Here is a 17,936-nt window from a genome sequence, read left to right as displayed (position 1 = left end):
CCGACGTCACCCGCGCGCGCCGGGCCCGCCCCCTGCCGGCCCAGGGAGCCCCGCGGGGCCGCCCCTCAGCGCCGGCATTGCCGCCCCTCAGCCCCGCCATGCCCGCCCCTCAGCCCCGCCATGGCCGCCCCTCGGCCCCGCCATGCCCGCCCCTCAGCCCGCCACGGCCGCCCCTCAGGCCCGCCACGGCCGCCCCTCAGCCCGCCACGGCCGCCCCTCAGCCCCGCCACGGCCGCCCCTCAGCCCCGCCATTGCCGCCCCTCAGCCCCGCCACGGCCGCCCCTCAGCCCCGCCACGGCCGCCCCTCAGGCCCGCCATTGCCGCCCCTCAGCCCCGCCACGGCCGCCCCTCAGCCCCGCCACGGCCGCCCCTCAGCCCCGCCATTGCCGCCCCTCGGCCCCGCCATTGCCGCCCCTCGGGCCCGCCACGACTGCCCCTCAGCGCCCCGGCTCCATGCCCCGTGCAGAAAACGCCGATTTGGACTATTCATGAATTTTAAACCATTCCTGCGCTACTCACCCTAAACGTTGTCGCCACTCAGCTGACAAATATATAACAAAAAAGCAATGAACCACGCTGGCCCCGAGCTGCGGGAGGCAACTGCAGCCTTGTGACGTCTTCTCAACCAAATTTTTCAAGACTACACTCTTTCCCTTCTGAATTCATGTTTTAATAAAGGCTAAAATACGTATTAAAATGCAATATTAATGTGATTCAAACACCATACATTCCATTAATCAAAAGCAGGGAAACGGGAAAGAGCTGAGCTCTTTATCAGAAAATGCTTTTTCATTGAAAACGCTGGGTTAAAAAAGAAAGGTGGGGAGGAGGCGTTTAGGGGAGACTGCGAGAGGAGATTCCTGTTAGGAAATAAATTCCTGGTTAGGAAAAATGCTGAAGCTAAAGTTTGGCCATTGTTCAGTTTCCAGTTTAAATACCTCTTTTGGATTTCAAAAGTCAGTTTAAAGAAACTAAACTGAAACAGAACATCTTCATGTTCAGCTCTTCTTGGTGAAAAACCTTTCATATAGCTTTTATTTTCTTTTGAAAGGGATTTTAATTTCAAAATGTTCAAGGATGGATATCATTTCCCCTCCAGCAATATCTGAAAACCAAAACAAATAAGAAGGGAAGCACTGTGGACAATTACAAAAGACAACTGCAAAGGCAGATTTATTTATTCCACATGATATAAAGTTGAACCCAGTAAAAACACCAGTATAAACATAATTTGAAGTATCTAAAATCAAAAGGTCAAATTACTGAAGTCACAATAACAAAAAGGTGCTCTTGAAAATGATCCCTAAATCATACCTGCGATACTACAAAACAAGGCATATTTTGGCTATTGCCTTGGGACGTTTGTTTAATTTTGAGACTTTACGTGATGTGGCCTTAGGCTACTACTAAGTCTCTGGAGATTTGGAGTTCTTATTTGTTATATAGACAATTTATGCTTGGAAAGAGGGCAGAGCGAAGTCTTCATATTTTCCTGTTCTTCTTTATAAAACGATTCTGAAGTGAAATCAATTTCTTGCAATCCCCTCCTTCACTGAAAAGAACAGCAATAGGAAAACCAGCTGTTAATCAAGCTCACCACAATTCCTGACCCCACAAGACTATTTTTATTGAAACCAGACCCCTGGTATTGGGCATTTCTTCTGAAACAGAGAATGGCATTTTCTTTTAGAGATGCCCACCTTTATAATTGCTTTTTTTGGTTGAAAAACAGAAGTCATTCAGCAAAGAAACATTTCTAGACAAGTATGCTTGAAAACATACATACTTGCCTGGACTGATTCCTGTACAAATGCAGTGCCTGATCTTCAGCCCTTTGTGACTGTACTTGCAGCATGACTAATCATTATTGAGTTATTTGTGAACAAGTTAAACATATAAAAATATCACCTGGTTTGGCACTATATTCAGAAAACACATTAGCAATCAGAGCCAGGACATATCTTGTTACCCATTCTTTAAGCACATATTTTGGTAATTTCATTCCAAAATTTTGGAGTAACAGTATTCTTAAGTCTCAAGGGTACAGTTATGTCATGAAATTTGGTGCTTTCTGGCTCAAGTGGCAGAATTAGAAGCATTTAGAGTTTCACATTAGATCAGCCTGGTCCCACTGACTTACAGGACCCAGCTGTATTTACAGGTCATCTTTTCAGAAACTTACAGTATATAAGAGTTAAAGATAAAATCAGACAACTTACCTGAACACTGAAGCATTTTCCATTCCTGCTGAAACTGGTCTCTTAATGCTTTTAATTTATTCACTTTTTCTTGGGTAGGAGGCACATAAATTCCAAAGGGAGGTGTGGAAGCACCCACTAACGCTTTGGCTACACTTTGCATTAAACTTTTCTCTGTGTCCTAATTAGGAAGAAAAAATACCCCTGTGAACCAAACTCTCTTTGTTTCAGTGATACATGCAATACTTTAAAATATACTTTTGTAATTAAATTGCTAACATTAGTAGGTTTTTCTGAAAAATGCAAATTGATTTTTATCTGTTGTAAAACTTGTTTCTTCCAAACTGAGAAAGAATCCCACTTTTCCCTTTAAGACTGAAAAGAAATCGTGCTGGGTTAAGGACAGAAAATATTATCAGGTTAAGGGGAGCATGGAGCTTGCTTACATCATGCATCATTTACTTTCTATGAGTGGAAAACAGTACTATATTTTGCTTACTCAAGAAATTTACTCTTTTGGACTTAAAACAGCCTAAATCAATATCATTTCCTTGCAGAAACTGTATTTGAAATGTTGATGCTATATAAAGATTATTTTTTGGAAGACTGTAACACTATTTTGTTTTTAATAAGCATTTTTTCAAGTATTCTAAAAAGCCATGCACATGCATTGGAAAATCAGCATTCTGTTATGGAACTACCTGTAGAGGACCAATATAAAACTATCAATCATTTTTTTTAACATCTATGCCTAATATCCTTTTATTGTCAGAGTTTACACTTCACAATATCAATAATTCTCTCAATTTCATACTCCTAATTAGTAGTGTGCACATACATTATTTATGGATGCTACATATCAATGTACAAATTATTTTAGCTTAGACAATTGACGTATTAGCATTGTAAATTAAAACAACATTTGAGAAAACTACAGAATAAATTATGTCAAAATCCACTTAATTGGCAGCTTAATGAATAGCATGGCTTTAATTGGGTACTTCTAGGGGAACAGATAAGAATAAGCATACATGAACAATTTTTTGTTTTTTCTCCTTGAAGAACTAGAAGGCACTAAAGTAATCAAAAGTTACTGTTTCTTAGATCACACAGAGAAACTATGTTACTCACAACCAGAGGATGCTGTGAGGATACTCACAGCCACAGGAGAGGCCAAGAGTGTAACGTGAATTCTTTATGTGATTAGACAAATTCATGGAAGATACATTCATTGACACTTATCACTGCTCTGGATACAGCCTCCAGCTCCTAAATTTAGACATCCTTAATGTGGTAGCATGTGGAAAAAGTCAGCCTAGGAAAAGTCCCTATATTTTTTCTTTTCTTTCCTGTGCTCTCTACCTGAAAAAAACAAAGCTGGGGTACTCTGGGCCTCAATTATGTATTATCCCACTTAAGTTCACTTGAAGGACATGTGCTCTTCTGATTTATGTTCTGCAGGCTGGAAGTCGTGTGTAACAAATTATGGCACCGGGGAGAGGAGATTTAGTGGTCTGTTATGAACAGGACAAGGGGCTGCTTTCAGTGACATTTGATGGAAAGAGGCCAAATGATTTAACAGACAGGAAGTGCCTCTTTTCAGGAGACGACTGAGCTGCGGATCCCAGATAAAAATGGAAGTTGTGGCAAACTGACAAAACATCTATGGTCCACAGAGGTAACCATGGGTTTGTGTTCATGCCTTGGCTTCTCCATTGTGCAGGCTGTGACGGCTGCCTACAGCTCGGTGTGCAACTGTGTCTTGTCCTGTTCTCAGGACAGAAAGAAACTTGGGCAGTTTGAGCTGTGAACTCAGGGGTACCAAAGGCAGGATAAATACAGCCAGTATTTTCTACTGAGTGGCTTGAAGCAGTTCATACCAGTGTCTCTGCCAGACACTTTGAAGTACCACGGCTTAGCACCACTTCTTACCTCAATCACTGCAAAAATTCGTGACTCAGCTAATCCTTGTAGTAAAGCAACAAGCAGAGAAATCCCATTTATTCCAAGGCTCCTGTTTGGTCCAATAGCTATTACTGTTAAGTTTGGTTGATAACTATATGCTACAGGAAGAATGAATCCAAGTACAGCAGAAAAGAAATCATTTCCTTCAGCATCCTTTAACAACAACAACAGATTGGTTAGCACAAATATAAAGCCCCAAATTCCCAGATATAAAACAAAACAGAAAGGTGACTCTAAAAAAGCTTTTGATTGTCCTAAGAAACAAGATACTGATCTCTTTTATCAGCAATTTTTATATTAAACATGCAGGATTATTCATCTTTTCCTTAGTGTCTTTGCAGTGTAACTCTGCCTTGCTGAAGATGAACTGCAGTAACTATGAAAGGTTTCCTCAAACCTATGCATTCTAATACACTCTAAAGCTGTATGAAGGAGTAATAATCTGGCAAGGGCAAGAAAAGGAAAAATTTTCAAAGGTCCAAAGTGGAGAAAGGGGTGTAATTCTGAATGTAATTTTATATATTTCTAAATATATTCTATTATTTCTGGTTTTAAAATTTTTCTCCTATGTTGTTTCCAGAAAGTGAATCTTACCTCTTTCCAGTTTAGAGAAATACAGTGTTTGCAGCTGGTCTTTCCAGACTGTTCTTTCTCACAGATGTTTATGATAAGCGTTCTTCTGTAAATAGAAATCTCACTTGAGTATTCAACCAATTATTTCCTAATGGGATAAAAATGGGATATTTTCTTTCCTCATTCTTTAAATACTAATTCATAATACAGGAGCAAATAAGTATTTGCATTAGTACATTACAAAATGTAAACAATTAAAACTGAAATCCTTTTTATGGTAATTTTAAAAAGATGATTAAAGACTACTGGCAAATTACTTTTAAGAAAAAGTGGAAAAAAATAAGTAAAGAACACTTTCAGTGAGGAACTCTGCATCAGCAATATGTGCCTCCTGCAGTCATAGGGGAGATAGGCCCTATTTAATTAATAATTACCTTATTTATTATATTTATTATATTGTATTTTCAATAACAATCTAAATTGCAATTAATACTAAATGATTATACTTTAAACCTACCACCAAATGCATGAAATAGCATTTAAAGACAATAATTTATCTTTGAAGATGTATTTGGGGATGTTTTGTATTATAATAAATAATACAAAAAATTTTATAATAAATGTCAGCTCATGACTGATGCCTTAGTGCAGATTTCATCACCCATATAGACACCTAGAAACATTTAGAAAGCCCTTGGGACTGTACCCCTAATGTAAAGGGAGACCTCACCCATCTTCTGTGTCTGGTATCATCTGCATGTCTCCAACAAATACACAGAGCACTCTGCAGGAAACAAAAATTTACATGCATTTACAAGTAAATTTTTTTTCAATTAGTGCAATTTGTATAAAAGTCTGTGTGTAGATTAGAAGCATTAAAAAGCACATATATTGAATTTGGTCCATTAAAAATAGAAATAAAACACATTTAGGACAGCTCAAGGGAATCCCATTTCTTCCAGCAAATATTGGGGAGGAAAAACAAAAATCAAGAAATTGTCCCCAGGCCAAAGCCAATTGAAAGCTGACTAAAAGTGTAGGCTAGCACAGCCATCATCCTTACAAATTTTTTTGCTTTGGAAAGGCAAAAGGCTGTTGCCGATGTATACACTATTACCTGGATTACATGTGGAAAATGTGTGGGCATGCTATTTGTTTCACAGGCAATTTGCCATATTTGCCACACACAGTATTTGATTTTAAAATGTTGTCAAAGGGCTCTGAATGCAAAACATGCTAATTCACCTTTGAAATCCAAAACGAACAGAATGTCTTAGAGCAACAGCAGCAGAAAGAGCAGTTGTGGGTGATGCTGCAATTCCATTACACACCTACAAAAGACATTTTTACATTCAGAAGCAATGCTGCAAAAGATTATGTCATTTTGTAAGTGTAACAGCTGTATTGATTAATTTTCTACAGAAAGTCCCTATTTGATTATTATGCCCTAAACTACACTATTATTTCCAAAATATGGTGCTATACCAGAAGGCAACTGTAAAAATAGCTTTTCCAGGGGAAGGCCATGTTTACTGGGTCTCTAGATAGTCTGCAAACTGTGCAGAGAAATATACCCTATGAAAAGGAGGTTGTTCCTGAATATTCTGACTCTTCCTTTAACCTAGGCAAGCTATTCTTTTCTGGGAAATACAATTGGTGTATTACTTAGCCAACCCATCAGTTTTCATTTGTGATGTGTGCTTTGAACTCTACATAAAAGCTAAGCAAAAAGATCCATTTCCTCTCCTCATTCCTCTTCTTTGTCAGCACGAAAAGTTAACTTACATCTGCAACTCATTAAAAGTTCTACTTCTTTTTACCAGTAACCATTTTTAAATGGCTACCAGCAACCATTTTTAAAATCTACAGGCTCTCCTGGAGCTGTGTGCAGTTTATAATGTCAGAAATTTGTTCGTATGTGGCTTCCAAGAGCAAGATGTCTTAGTAGAAAGAGGCCATTGTGGTAGTTGCTCTTCCCTGCAGGCCTGGTACCTTTAAGAGAACTTTTTGCTCAAAGGAAGAGTGACTTATTATGATGTAATATTTTTAACTTGTTTTCAGTTCTTCTATGCTTATTCAAGCTTTTAAACATGAATATGAAGATGCACCCTGTAAGCCTGCCCTCTCTTCCTTCCTGACCCTTCAAGAATCAAAATACTGAACTAGAATTACTGTGTTCAGAATCTGAGCACACAGGAGAGCTGCTGAAAACACCACTAAAGAGTATGTGTGTGCATGCACACGTAAGTCAAAACTTACTGTGTAAACTTTGCACATTGAGACAGGAGAAGTATTGACATTTCTTCAGATTTCTTGCTGTTGCTTACTGGTGCTTGATACAGCAACTTCTGCTCCCCTTAAATGAAAGACTTAATGGCTGGCTCCTCCTGGCTCTGAGAGCAATGACAAGGTTCTTAGGGACTCATATTCTATGACTACCTACACTACAGAAACTCTGAACAATGAGTTGCCCAAAGATGATTAGAAAGATGGATTGGGGTTAATAGCTATCCCTAAATAGTCATTTCTCCTCTTGCATGCTCACTCTCATAGCTAAATACATTCTAGCTGAGATTAGTGGATTTGGGAGATAAATAATAACTAGTATCTGGACAATATAGTAGAAGCAAAAAAATCAGAGGAATCCAACTCCACCCCTACCCCCAAGACCAAAACAATATATTATTTACCTCCTTCTTAAGTATTTTATCTAGGATCACAAACATACTGCCAAGAGAGAGCAAAGCTTTCTCCTCTTTCACAAGGTCTGCATAAAAGCCACTGTAAAATAAATGATATGAAGAAAAACTAGGTTAGAGGCAACACTGTCTTCGAAGAGGACACTGATAAAGTCCTTTGTGGTTAGTATTAATGGGGTACATTTTGTATAGGTGCTACACATTGATTCTCAGAAACCTGCTCTAGCAACAAGGTGACAACACTGGTGCCTGACAGTCTTCAGCTCCCTAAACTTGTCTCCATTCTGCACTGGAAGGAAAATAAAAATGGCTGATGATATTCAGGAAACAGAGTTCTGTCAAAATTAGATGAAGACAAGACAAAACGTTGAGTTTCTCAAATCAGAGCAGCTTGGTATTTTTTCTAGCTAAAAGTGAGTACAGAGCTTTAAGACAGCTTCCTAGCAAAATCTCTTTCTAAATTAATATATTTGCATTAACTAGCCTATCTCTGTTGAAAGAATGATAGAGAAAAAGTATTCTGATTATTTCTTTAAAGGATTTCAAGCTATGAGTGCTATACAACACGAAGGTCTTTATTTATAAAGGAAGAAGTTCTGGCTGTAACTCAGTAGACTAAGGCTAAAAAGATGACCATGGCAGACAGAGCTAGATGACAGTCTGTACAGAGTCCTCTCATCCTCTGTGAAAAATAAAATAAATAGAACCAACCTGACAAGAGCTTTTATTTCAGTTTTGTCCATTTCCTTCACCAGCTGAACATGTTCAGGGAGAAAATGTTCTGAACCTTCAGAGCTAGTTGTTGCTGTTTTGATGGGAGGCACTGGAAATAGAATATTTTTCATGTGCAATTCCAAAAACCTTTCCACTTTGTCAGTGTTGTTGTTGTTAGTTATCTTAGATTCATGTTCTGTGGAGGGATTTGAATTAGCCTTCTTTAGTAAGTGTGATTTGGTGCTCAAATTTTGTAAAAATGATGTATCTAGAGAAAAAGAAAGAGGGGTTTAAAAGGTATTAGTTTCTAAGCCATGTGTTAATATTTGGAAATATTTATTCACAAAATAGAATACATGTGTATCCATAGTATACATATTTACTTCATGCACTAGCTACAAAGTTTCCTGACACAGATGTTATTTTTTCAGTGCTACTACATTTGTTTTAGTCTAGTGAAAGGTCATACATTGTAATAAAGCTTATGTCCATATTTTTGACACAGAAAACAGCATCCTAAACAAAGATATAAAAGTGCTACTTTCTGCCATTGTGTTTGCCAGCTTCAGAAAGTTCTTTTCAGACCAGCTGAAGACATGACCTTGAATGAAACCTCATACTGCTTTTTCAGTCACTTAAGGAATAACTGCTTGTTCAATTAGTTTAATCCACTGGTATTAATTTTAATAATTTTCAATTTCTGCATAAATCCATTTATCAATAACATTTGCTTGAATGAAAAGAATCTACCTTCATAAGCCAACCATTTCCAGTAGGGTTTATGTGCTGCTCTCACATTTTGAATAGATTCAACAGCACTAAAAAATAAACCAGATTAACAGTATCAGCAATAATGAAAATCATAAGAGGAATCATAACAAAAAAGCAAAACCAAAAAATCCAACTGAAAATGAACAAGCTTTGATCTCTTCCATGAATGCAAAACAGAATGAGAGTCAACGGGCACATTGCTTGAAAAGATTTGAGAGTCAAGAAAGAAAAGTGAAGAATACATACAGCATGTACACACGTTTACACACTGAGTGAAATCCCAACCCTGCTGTTGGAGGAAGCACACCTGTATGAGTTCAGGAAAAAATTCTCCTGTCTGTCAATGTCTTGCCAAGAGATTTCATCTACACAATGTAAAGATTTAATTAGATAGACTCAAAAGCAAGACAATCTGTTCAGGAACTAAGTAAATCACATACCCTTGCTAGTCTTTGTTGAAGTCTCCTTTTTATTATCATCACTAGCATTTGCAGCACTATGGGCAAACATTCCCATTGCATTCACTATCATACAAACATAATTCAGGTCATATTAAATCCAGGAGAAATTCCATGTACTTGTAGATTACTTTTAAGGTGTTCAGGAGCTGGACTGATACATTGGGTAAGTATGTAATCAACTCTCTATGACATAGGATGACAGCAATCTGAGATACCACAGCTGGTAGAAAAGAAAAAGAAGACACAGAGAGCTTATGGGATGTGCTAGAAGTAAAATAACCAGTTTTGTTCCATCAGTTTATCAAATGCAACTCAGCCCACAGTCTGTGTATATCCACACTGCTTCCCTGACTGATCCAAGATCTGAGTTTTAACTAACACAGCCAACTGGGAGATGCTGTCACCAAAGTGCACTAGGAGCATTTCTGCTAGAAAAAGCACAGGACATCTACTGAGCTGGAGGACAGAACATGGAAATGTGGAGGAGAGAGTGCAGACAAGGTAGAGAGAATGACAATCTTTAGATATGGGACTGATTCAGGCCCAAGGTTCAGAATGCTTTACTAGGTCAGATTCCACCACTGTACAAACATAGTCTTAGTGTCTTTAAAAAGAAGTTAGACTTGAAATTTCATTATCTTGGTATAGCTCTACATAGCCAAGTGCTTTTGCACGCCAGGCCTCAATGCTCCAAATTCCAGAAACACAAGTATTCATCAAGACAGGCTCTGCATAGCATCAACTCTCACTGATGAGAAAAAGGTTTGCCCCAGCTATCGCTGTACTGCAGCGACTGAAGTGGCTCTGGGGTCTGAAGCACTAATCCTTGCCGTTGTATACATTCCCAAATACTGGCTGTAGTTAACTGGTATTACCTTGATTACAGCAGGATTATCTCAGCCTTGAGTGAGATGGAATTCTATCAATTCTAACAAGGCCTAAGGATTAAATGGCTTATAGTTTTATGCTATAAGATCTCAACACTTGAAATAATTTCAGAAACAAAAGTATAGAAAATGTACCTTGGATGACTATTTAAAAATGCAAGTTATACAAAGTAGAAAATAATATATGATAAACTACCATATTAAAACCTTACTTCAGCAAAATTTTCAAAGCATGCATGTCTTTAGTCTCTTTAAAAAACACATTAGTTGTTTCAAAATTCTTAATATGCTTACCTCAGACATGGTGCCATTTCTCCAGTTATTTGAGGTACAGGATCTCCAAGCAAAGTTTTTACAGTCATGCACACTGATTCACCCAATGATTTCAAGTGGTATCCACCCTAAAAAGTATTTTGTGTCAACTAAGGGACAAGTACTTTTAACATCTCTCTGAATTTTAACATAGAAAATAAACTATCCTTTTGAAATGTATCTGTATTTACAGAAATAGAAGATGATACGCAAGTATACCTGAAGTTAATGATTTTTCCATATGAAAACAGTAAGTTAGTAGCCACTTGCTGAACTTCACTGGCATCTCATGATTGAACTCATTTTGTCATAGTTCAAGTAACTTCAGAAATCAGCCATTACTTTGCCATAAAAACATGTGCCTTCTCCATTTCCATCTTCAACAATCCTTGTGGAACATTCCGTAGAAGGCAAATGTCGTCTAAAATAGCTGTATCAGAGAAATCTCCCACAGCCTGACACCTTTAAGATGTGGTTGCCTAATAGTTTGGCAGAATTTGAAGAACAAGATGGATTTAAGACTGCTAGGTGACATGCAGGAAGCCATGTATCACCTATGGAGCAGTTACACCATCCGTGATAGGAGTGAATGCTTATTTGCACTTCAGCTAATAGACAAAAATATCTGTAATAACCTTCTAGAGAGAAGGATGATGGAAGAAAGGTCATGCAAAACAAGAGGTCAAAGTGAACCAATAATCTACAGCTCACTCTTGAGGACCTTGTTGGCAGCAATATTTCCACACACTTATTTACCTGAAAAGCCACTATTTTTCTAACATGCAGCAGAAACAGAGAGTTGAAGACTAGATTTCAAAAGGAGAAAACATTTTAATTGTTTTAAAAAAGAATTAAAAAGAGCTCTGAAAGAGCCTGCATACAGTCATTAAATAAAAAAGAAGGAATTTTCTAAGTGCTCCATTACTAAGTAAGAGTATATTTAAGTTAAAGGCCTTATAAAGTCTCCTGGAGTAAGATACACTTAATAAAACATTGATAATAAAGCCTATTCACTAAATACATTTAAATGAGTTTGGGACTGTTGAAAGCAGTAGACTAATCACTGTTCACAAGAACTGAACAGATTTGTGGAAGATACGCTTTTTTTAATGATGAGCATATGGCTCCTTTGTTTCGAAACGCTAAAGTATAAGAGCACTGTCAATCTTAACCATTTTTGCATTCCTGGTACTCAAAAGAAAGATAAAAATAAGAAATTATTTTGTTAAGAAACTTTGCTTTCTAGGTTCTAGTTTGCCCTAAATGGCTCTAATACAAAGACCTTTCCCCAGGAGCACATTTCAAAAGTCTTTACCTCTAAGATGACACACAGCTTTCCATTAGCTAACTGCATCAGGAAATGGGTCAGGTGGGCAAAAACCTCAGGAGTGGCATTCATCTGACCCTAAACCAAAGAAAAAACTTTAAGAGATGACACCTTGATTCAGAAACACTGGTAAGAAACCCAAACAATCTGAAGTACCCAAGTCTAAGATGGAATACCAGAACACTTGTCTCTCATTATATCAAACAGAATGCTGAACCAACTGCATTTAAGCAAGGTGAAAAAAAAAATCAACACAGTAATTACACACATGGGATAATCTGTCTTTACATGTCTTGTTGTAATGTTTAATGAACTTGGGTCAGCCTAAGGACTCAAGCATTTATTTTTAGCTTGATCAAAGTGCATTTCACTCAGCAATCACAGGACATTAAAACAGCAGGAATATTTTCCTAACAGATTCATGACTGACAACGCGAAGACCACAAGTTACTTACTTCAGGGTCACCAATTCCAGAATCGTATCCAGAGGAGACAAGAACCAGTTCAGGATCAAACTGTTATAAAAGAGACACAGCTGTAGCACACCTTTATGTCCTATTTTCAATTTTGTACAGGATTTCAACTGTACCATGATCAGCTGTTATTTCAATTAGAATATGAACACACATAAGGATTCTCCTTGAATACATTACCCTTTTACACTATTTTCTGCTAGAGAAGCTGCAGATGATTATGTTGAATATTTAAAAGCTCAAATTCCATAAATACTAATCAGTTGTTCAGGGCAACGTCATACCAGCAGAATAAATGTATTAACTGTGCTACTGGCAATTACTGCATTTCTATAAAATATTCAATGGTATTTGTTTAAGAAACACTTAGGAAGTACTCTTTGGCAGTAAAAAATTACCTCAAAAGCCATCGGAAGCAACACATGGAAAAATGCAGCAAGATAATCTGAATTTCCCATCTCAACCTGAAAAATATGAGAAGCACTGGTCATGTTTTCCAGTTCGAATGACAAAAATTCTAAGACTTTAGGGAAAGATAGAAAAAGTTAAAGATGAGAGAATCTTATGAATTATCATAAAAACCCCTTTATTTAAGTAAAGTGAATAAATATCCACTATTTTTAATCTTAATGAGCTTCAGTTCTCTGCTAAACAAGGACGGATGTAACTGTCTCATGAAACACTTTTTGATTTGATGGCTAGGCAAGATATCCACGTAAAAACGAGTGTGTAAATTTTTCTCTCCTTTTTATTTTTCAAATGTTACCACATTTTGAGCCATATTTTTCCAGCAGACGTTACCCTGACAGAAGGATATATACTGTGTAAGACATTTGCCAAGCAAGTGAAGCTGTGCACTTACTCAGAAAGTGTTACAAGAAGGATGAGATACAAAGCTATTGCACTTGGTTTGTTGTGCTGTAAACAATATTTACCTTATTCCAAGGCAAATTTATGTTAAAACCTTTTCCTTTTCCCAGACCCACAGCATCATAATCAGATTCTTTGAGTGAAGGCCAGAATTCCTGATGTTCATAGCGATGCCAAGAAAAGTACAAAACACTGAAAATAAAAAAAATAAAAATCCAATTTGACAAAAAGATTGTGGAAATTACTTTCTATCCTGAACTGATGACTATCCTATCCTGTCCTGAAACTGGTAACTGCATTGCCTGAAAGCAAGAAAATAAAACTATCCCATCCTTTCCCCTTAGTTCTCTCAAAGGATTTAGACTGTGAAAATTGGTACAGTAAGTCCTATGCCAAAATTAACCTAAAAATTAACATGTTAAAAATGTCTTGCAAGCATGCACTCCATACAGATCAAATACAAGAAATTTTCAGAACAGCACACTTGTTTCTAGAACCTACTTATATCACTTTTCCAAAAAAAATATAAAGCTCATGCATTTCATCCAACTACTACTTGAAGACTTTAATTGAGAGATTCATGAACAGAGAATAGATGTACTACCTGAGTACTGGCAAACCAAGGTAACCATATTGCTTATTTTGTTTGTTATTCTTTAAAATAGAACAGATTTACATTTTATTTTGATTTAGATATTTCCTTCTATTTCATAACAAATGAAAAACAGAGACTAAAATAGCAAGCTGAATGTTTTGCAAGATTTTAATTTTAGAAGTTTAAGAAATCATCTTCTCCAGAAAGACAAGCAATCTTTAAACAGCTGATATTAAAGAAGAAAAAAATCCTTCAAACCTTGGATCTTCTTCAAATATATATTGAGTTCCTTGCCCATGGTGCACATCCCAGTCAACAATTAGGATTCTATACAGATCAGTAAAAGAAAACATTCAGAGGAAGAGCCACAACATCTTAATCTACAGAAGGTATAAAGGAAAAAATGTTTATCTGAACTAAAAGGAACATGACACCCAGAAAGCTCTAGATGTTAACCTAAACTAGTACAATGTCAAACTGTTGTTTACATATGAGAAGCTTTTCTAGAGTCAACCATGCACTTACCTCCGCAGACCATATTTCAGTTTTGCATATTCTGCTGCAATAGCAACGTTGTTGAACAAACAGAACCCGTTAGCTGCATTTCTCTGGCTGTGGTGACCTGGAGGTCTGAACCAAAATTTTATAAGTTACTCACAACAAAACAAATTTTGCCAAGTGAAAACTTCCTCAGGTATTTTCTTACCTGACTAAGGCCATCCCATTGCGCACTCTTCCCAACATCACAGCGTCCACCAGCTGCAAAGTTGCTCCCACTGCTAGTCTGGCACAGCGGTAAGTGCTCTGAGAGAAAAACTCATCAACTTCAACAAGGCACTCATGACATGCTTTAGCATCCCAACAGCAAACTGTCCTGACATAATTCTACCCCATTGAAACTATACAAAGGTAGCTCAAACAGAACTTTATAACACAGGCTCCTTTCCCCTGTGGTTATTACCAGTGATCACCGTAATCTTTATGAGGATGTTCTCTGTGGAGCAGCTAAAAAATGTGAGATGGATGTAGTCGGTGGAATAACATGGCATCTCTGAAAATAAGGAATGAAACTCTACAGAAACGTAACACAGAAGACTTCATCTCCATTTCATGGTGCAACATTTAAGAGCAATTGTTACCAAAATGTGATTTGCAGGTCACTAAGGGTCTACACTGACATTAAGTGACAAAAATAGAACTAAAATTTGAGTAGTGCATTATACTGGTGTGATACAATTACAAAAGAGATGACAAGACACTTGAGGAATTTAAATTACAGCATTATACTAAACTAGAAACAGATAATGAGATAATGATAATATCATAAATTAATGTGAGACTGCATCAGTAGCAAAAAAATGTGTTTTTAATCTTCCCCTTCTTAGAAAAATGCCACTCAGGTGCCATAACACAAATAGTGGTAACTCCCAATAGAGGAAGCAGTTTAACTTACACACCGGGTGAAAGAAAAAAGCATCATAATTTTCAGAGACCCTTTTCAGCTCCTCCTCATTCATTGTCTGAGTGCTTTTTGCCACTTCCAAGTGCTCTAAACTGCAGGGGAAAGAGAGATTAACACAACGCTTAAGTAAGCAACTATAAATATTTTTTAGAAGTTTACTTGTATTCCTATGTATAAACTAGCATTCATTGCTTAAGACCCCACAGAGTGAGAATGTAGATTTAGTGGAATAGCAGATTCATAATTCAGCACCTATGCCATACTCAACATTGTGACACATTTTCCATTGCAATTAATGGAAGCCATTGAATTTTGGAACACTCTTTTCAAATGGATCAAAATATAACCTGGAGATACGAGATCTACTGTTTCATTGAACTAATCTGAATGAAAGTTAAATTTCAGACCTATGAACCAACAGGATCTCCTCCTCGCTTCCTTCTCTGGCAGGCACATGGACACATCTTTCCACAAGATGGTAATTTCTAAGCTGCTCATAGGAGGATGAAAGTCTTTCTGGCACTTCAATATCACAAATGGGACTAAAAAAAAAGCAAGAATTATATTACTATAACACTATACCAGCACAGGTAACTAATACAATTAATAAAGCCTAGCTTTTAACTCCCCATTTTAAGAAAATTCGTTACCCTAAAAGAGAAATACATGAGTAAAAATGAAAAAAAAAATCCTTAAGGAATTTCTGTTTTGGAGCTGAGTCAGAAATTGATTCTAAAATATGTAAACAAAAACAAATCTAAAAAAACCCCAAACAAACAACACAATTTTTCGTTTCCTCTCTCACATAAGAGGAAAAGTTGCAATGCTTAACTACAGAATGAAGCAATTAAAACTGTAGGTTACAATGAAGTAGAACAGAAGAGAAGCAGGTTTGGGAGAGAAGACAATCATGGATTGTTACTCTGAGCACTGCAAAGGAATTCCTCTAATTTATGCAAATTTAAGTAATATACCAATTTCTAACTGAATGCAATTGACTTGTTTCAGCTGAGTGAGTATATCTTTATACTTTTCCAAGGTCAATGATACCTTAGCTTTATGAACAATTTAATTAGCTTAAAACACATTATTTAGGGAGCTACTCAGATGCCTCATCCTAGAACCTCTTGTTAAGGCCTCCCAGACTGGATGCCTGCAGCTTCTCAAACCCAGTTTCAGATAATTGTTACAGTACCTAGATATAAAATGAGAATAAAAAGGTTTTTTTCCTTCTAAAGGAAAGACTTTCTGTTTACTTGGAAATGACAGGAAGTATCACCAGATACTTCCTATTACATTTATATTAAAAAAATTCATTTATTTGGTACCACTCTCACGAGTCCTAATAAAGAGCAATAAATAAAAACAACAGCAGTGACTTACTCACTCCAGAGTAGTTTGTGAGTGGTCATCTCCTCATCATAAATCAGCGCTGTTCCTGAAGCCATTGCTACACCTGAGCAGAACAAAACCCCAAGACATCAGAAATTAACTTAAACCAGTTACCATTACACCAGATAGTGAGACTAGAAGTACAGAGCACACCTGCCTGCATGACAGTTTTGTACTTTAGACTTTGTACTTACAGAACCAAATCAAATAAAAACGTTAAGGGCTCAGGATTGTGACAGAACTGCGCCCCCCGACACCGTGTGCGGGCAGGGGGATTCCCGGTGACCGGGAGCGGAGGGCTGGGGTGGCATTCCTGGCGCGGGGCAGGAGCAGCGGGGGCTGCGAGCACAGGCCGCTGTTCCCCATCGCACACGGACTCACCGGCGGCGGGGCCGGACAGGGCGGGAGAGCCTGAGCTACAGAGCCGAGCGGGAACAACGGGACTCCATACACCACGCGCAGCGCAGTCACGGGGATCTGTTCGGTTTACAACTTTATCGGTCTTTCAAACACCCCAGCGAGGCACAAGAGAGATAAAGAAGCCGACGGGCAGAGAGCGGATGATGCGAGCGCTGCCGGCCGCGGGGCCGCGCACCCTGACCCCGGGAGCTCCACCGCCCGCCTCCCGCGCCGCCTGCGGCCCCTGCCAGCCCCCGGCACCCCTGGGCAGCCCCTCACAGACCCCTCCGCGCACGGCCGAGCCTTCCGAGGGCGGGGAGCGCGGCGGCGGCGCGTCCCGGCCCGGCTGTGGGTGCGCCCAGCGCCGCCCTCGCCCCGGGAGCTCCGCCCGCCGCGCTCTGCGCCGCCGCTGGGGGGCGCCCGTGTTCGGGGAGTCCCGCCGCTGGAAGGGTTCTGGCGTGGGCTCAGAGTGACACAACCCACAGCCCCGGGCTGCGCGGCGTCCTCTGACATAATGAAAAATAAAGTAAGAAGCTGGACTAAAGGGTGACCCCTCCATTCCCGCGGTGGCGCGGCCCGGCGCTGGTGCCTCTCTGCCCGTCCGGGCAGCCCCGGGCTGTGTGTGAGCGCAGCATCTTCCTCACCGCCCGCGCTGTCCCTCCCTGCTGCTGGTTCCCAGCCCACGGTAGAAAGTGATGGAACAGTGTCATCACATTCAATAACCTGATACAAACCTGCACTTCTGGGGGATGTATCCAAACCCCAGATCGTTACAGGTACGAATTTTAGAAATCTACTGCCCATTAATTTTCCACGTATTTGTTTCCAGAAAATATAA

The 17,936-nt window shown here is 38.8% G+C and overlaps 1 protein-coding gene across 2 annotated transcripts; it reads right to left on the bottom strand.

The window, feature by feature from the left end:
* Positions 1 to 1,076: 1,076 nt before the first annotated feature.
* Positions 1,077 to 17,283, bottom strand: HDAC10 (histone deacetylase 10). Of its 2 annotated transcripts, XM_083858806.1 has the most exons (21): positions 17,093 to 17,283; positions 16,691 to 16,763; positions 15,715 to 15,849; positions 15,303 to 15,399; positions 14,552 to 14,649; positions 14,371 to 14,475; positions 14,104 to 14,172; positions 13,316 to 13,442; positions 12,779 to 12,844; positions 12,363 to 12,422; positions 11,896 to 11,985; positions 10,563 to 10,669; positions 8,900 to 8,967; positions 8,147 to 8,417; positions 7,427 to 7,517; positions 5,982 to 6,067; positions 5,467 to 5,520; positions 4,758 to 4,842; positions 4,131 to 4,316; positions 2,220 to 2,379; positions 1,077 to 1,552 (listed from the first exon to the last, which is right to left on the bottom strand). In XM_083858806.1, the coding sequence occupies exons 2-21, from the start codon at positions 16,753 to 16,755 to the stop codon at positions 1,527 to 1,529; spliced, it is 2,046 nt and encodes a 681-aa protein (XP_083714932.1). In that variant the 5' UTR covers positions 16,756 to 16,763; positions 17,093 to 17,283; the 3' UTR covers positions 1,077 to 1,526. The 2 variants fall into 2 exon arrangements, with proteins under 2 accessions (XP_083714932.1, XP_083714933.1); XM_083858807.1 differs by lacking the exons at positions 16,691 to 16,763; positions 17,093 to 17,283 and having other exon boundaries at positions 15,299 to 15,399; positions 15,715 to 15,828.
* Between the last annotated feature and the right edge of the window lie 653 nt (positions 17,284 to 17,936).

The sequence above is a fragment of the Zosterops lateralis genome (genome assembly GCF_965231275.1).
Source record: "Zosterops lateralis genome assembly, chromosome: 4".
Classification (NCBI taxonomy): Eukaryota; Metazoa; Chordata; class Aves; order Passeriformes; family Zosteropidae; genus Zosterops; species Zosterops lateralis.
Note: the sequence above shows the minus strand (reverse complement) of the source record. Positions and strands in the feature narration are given on the sequence as shown.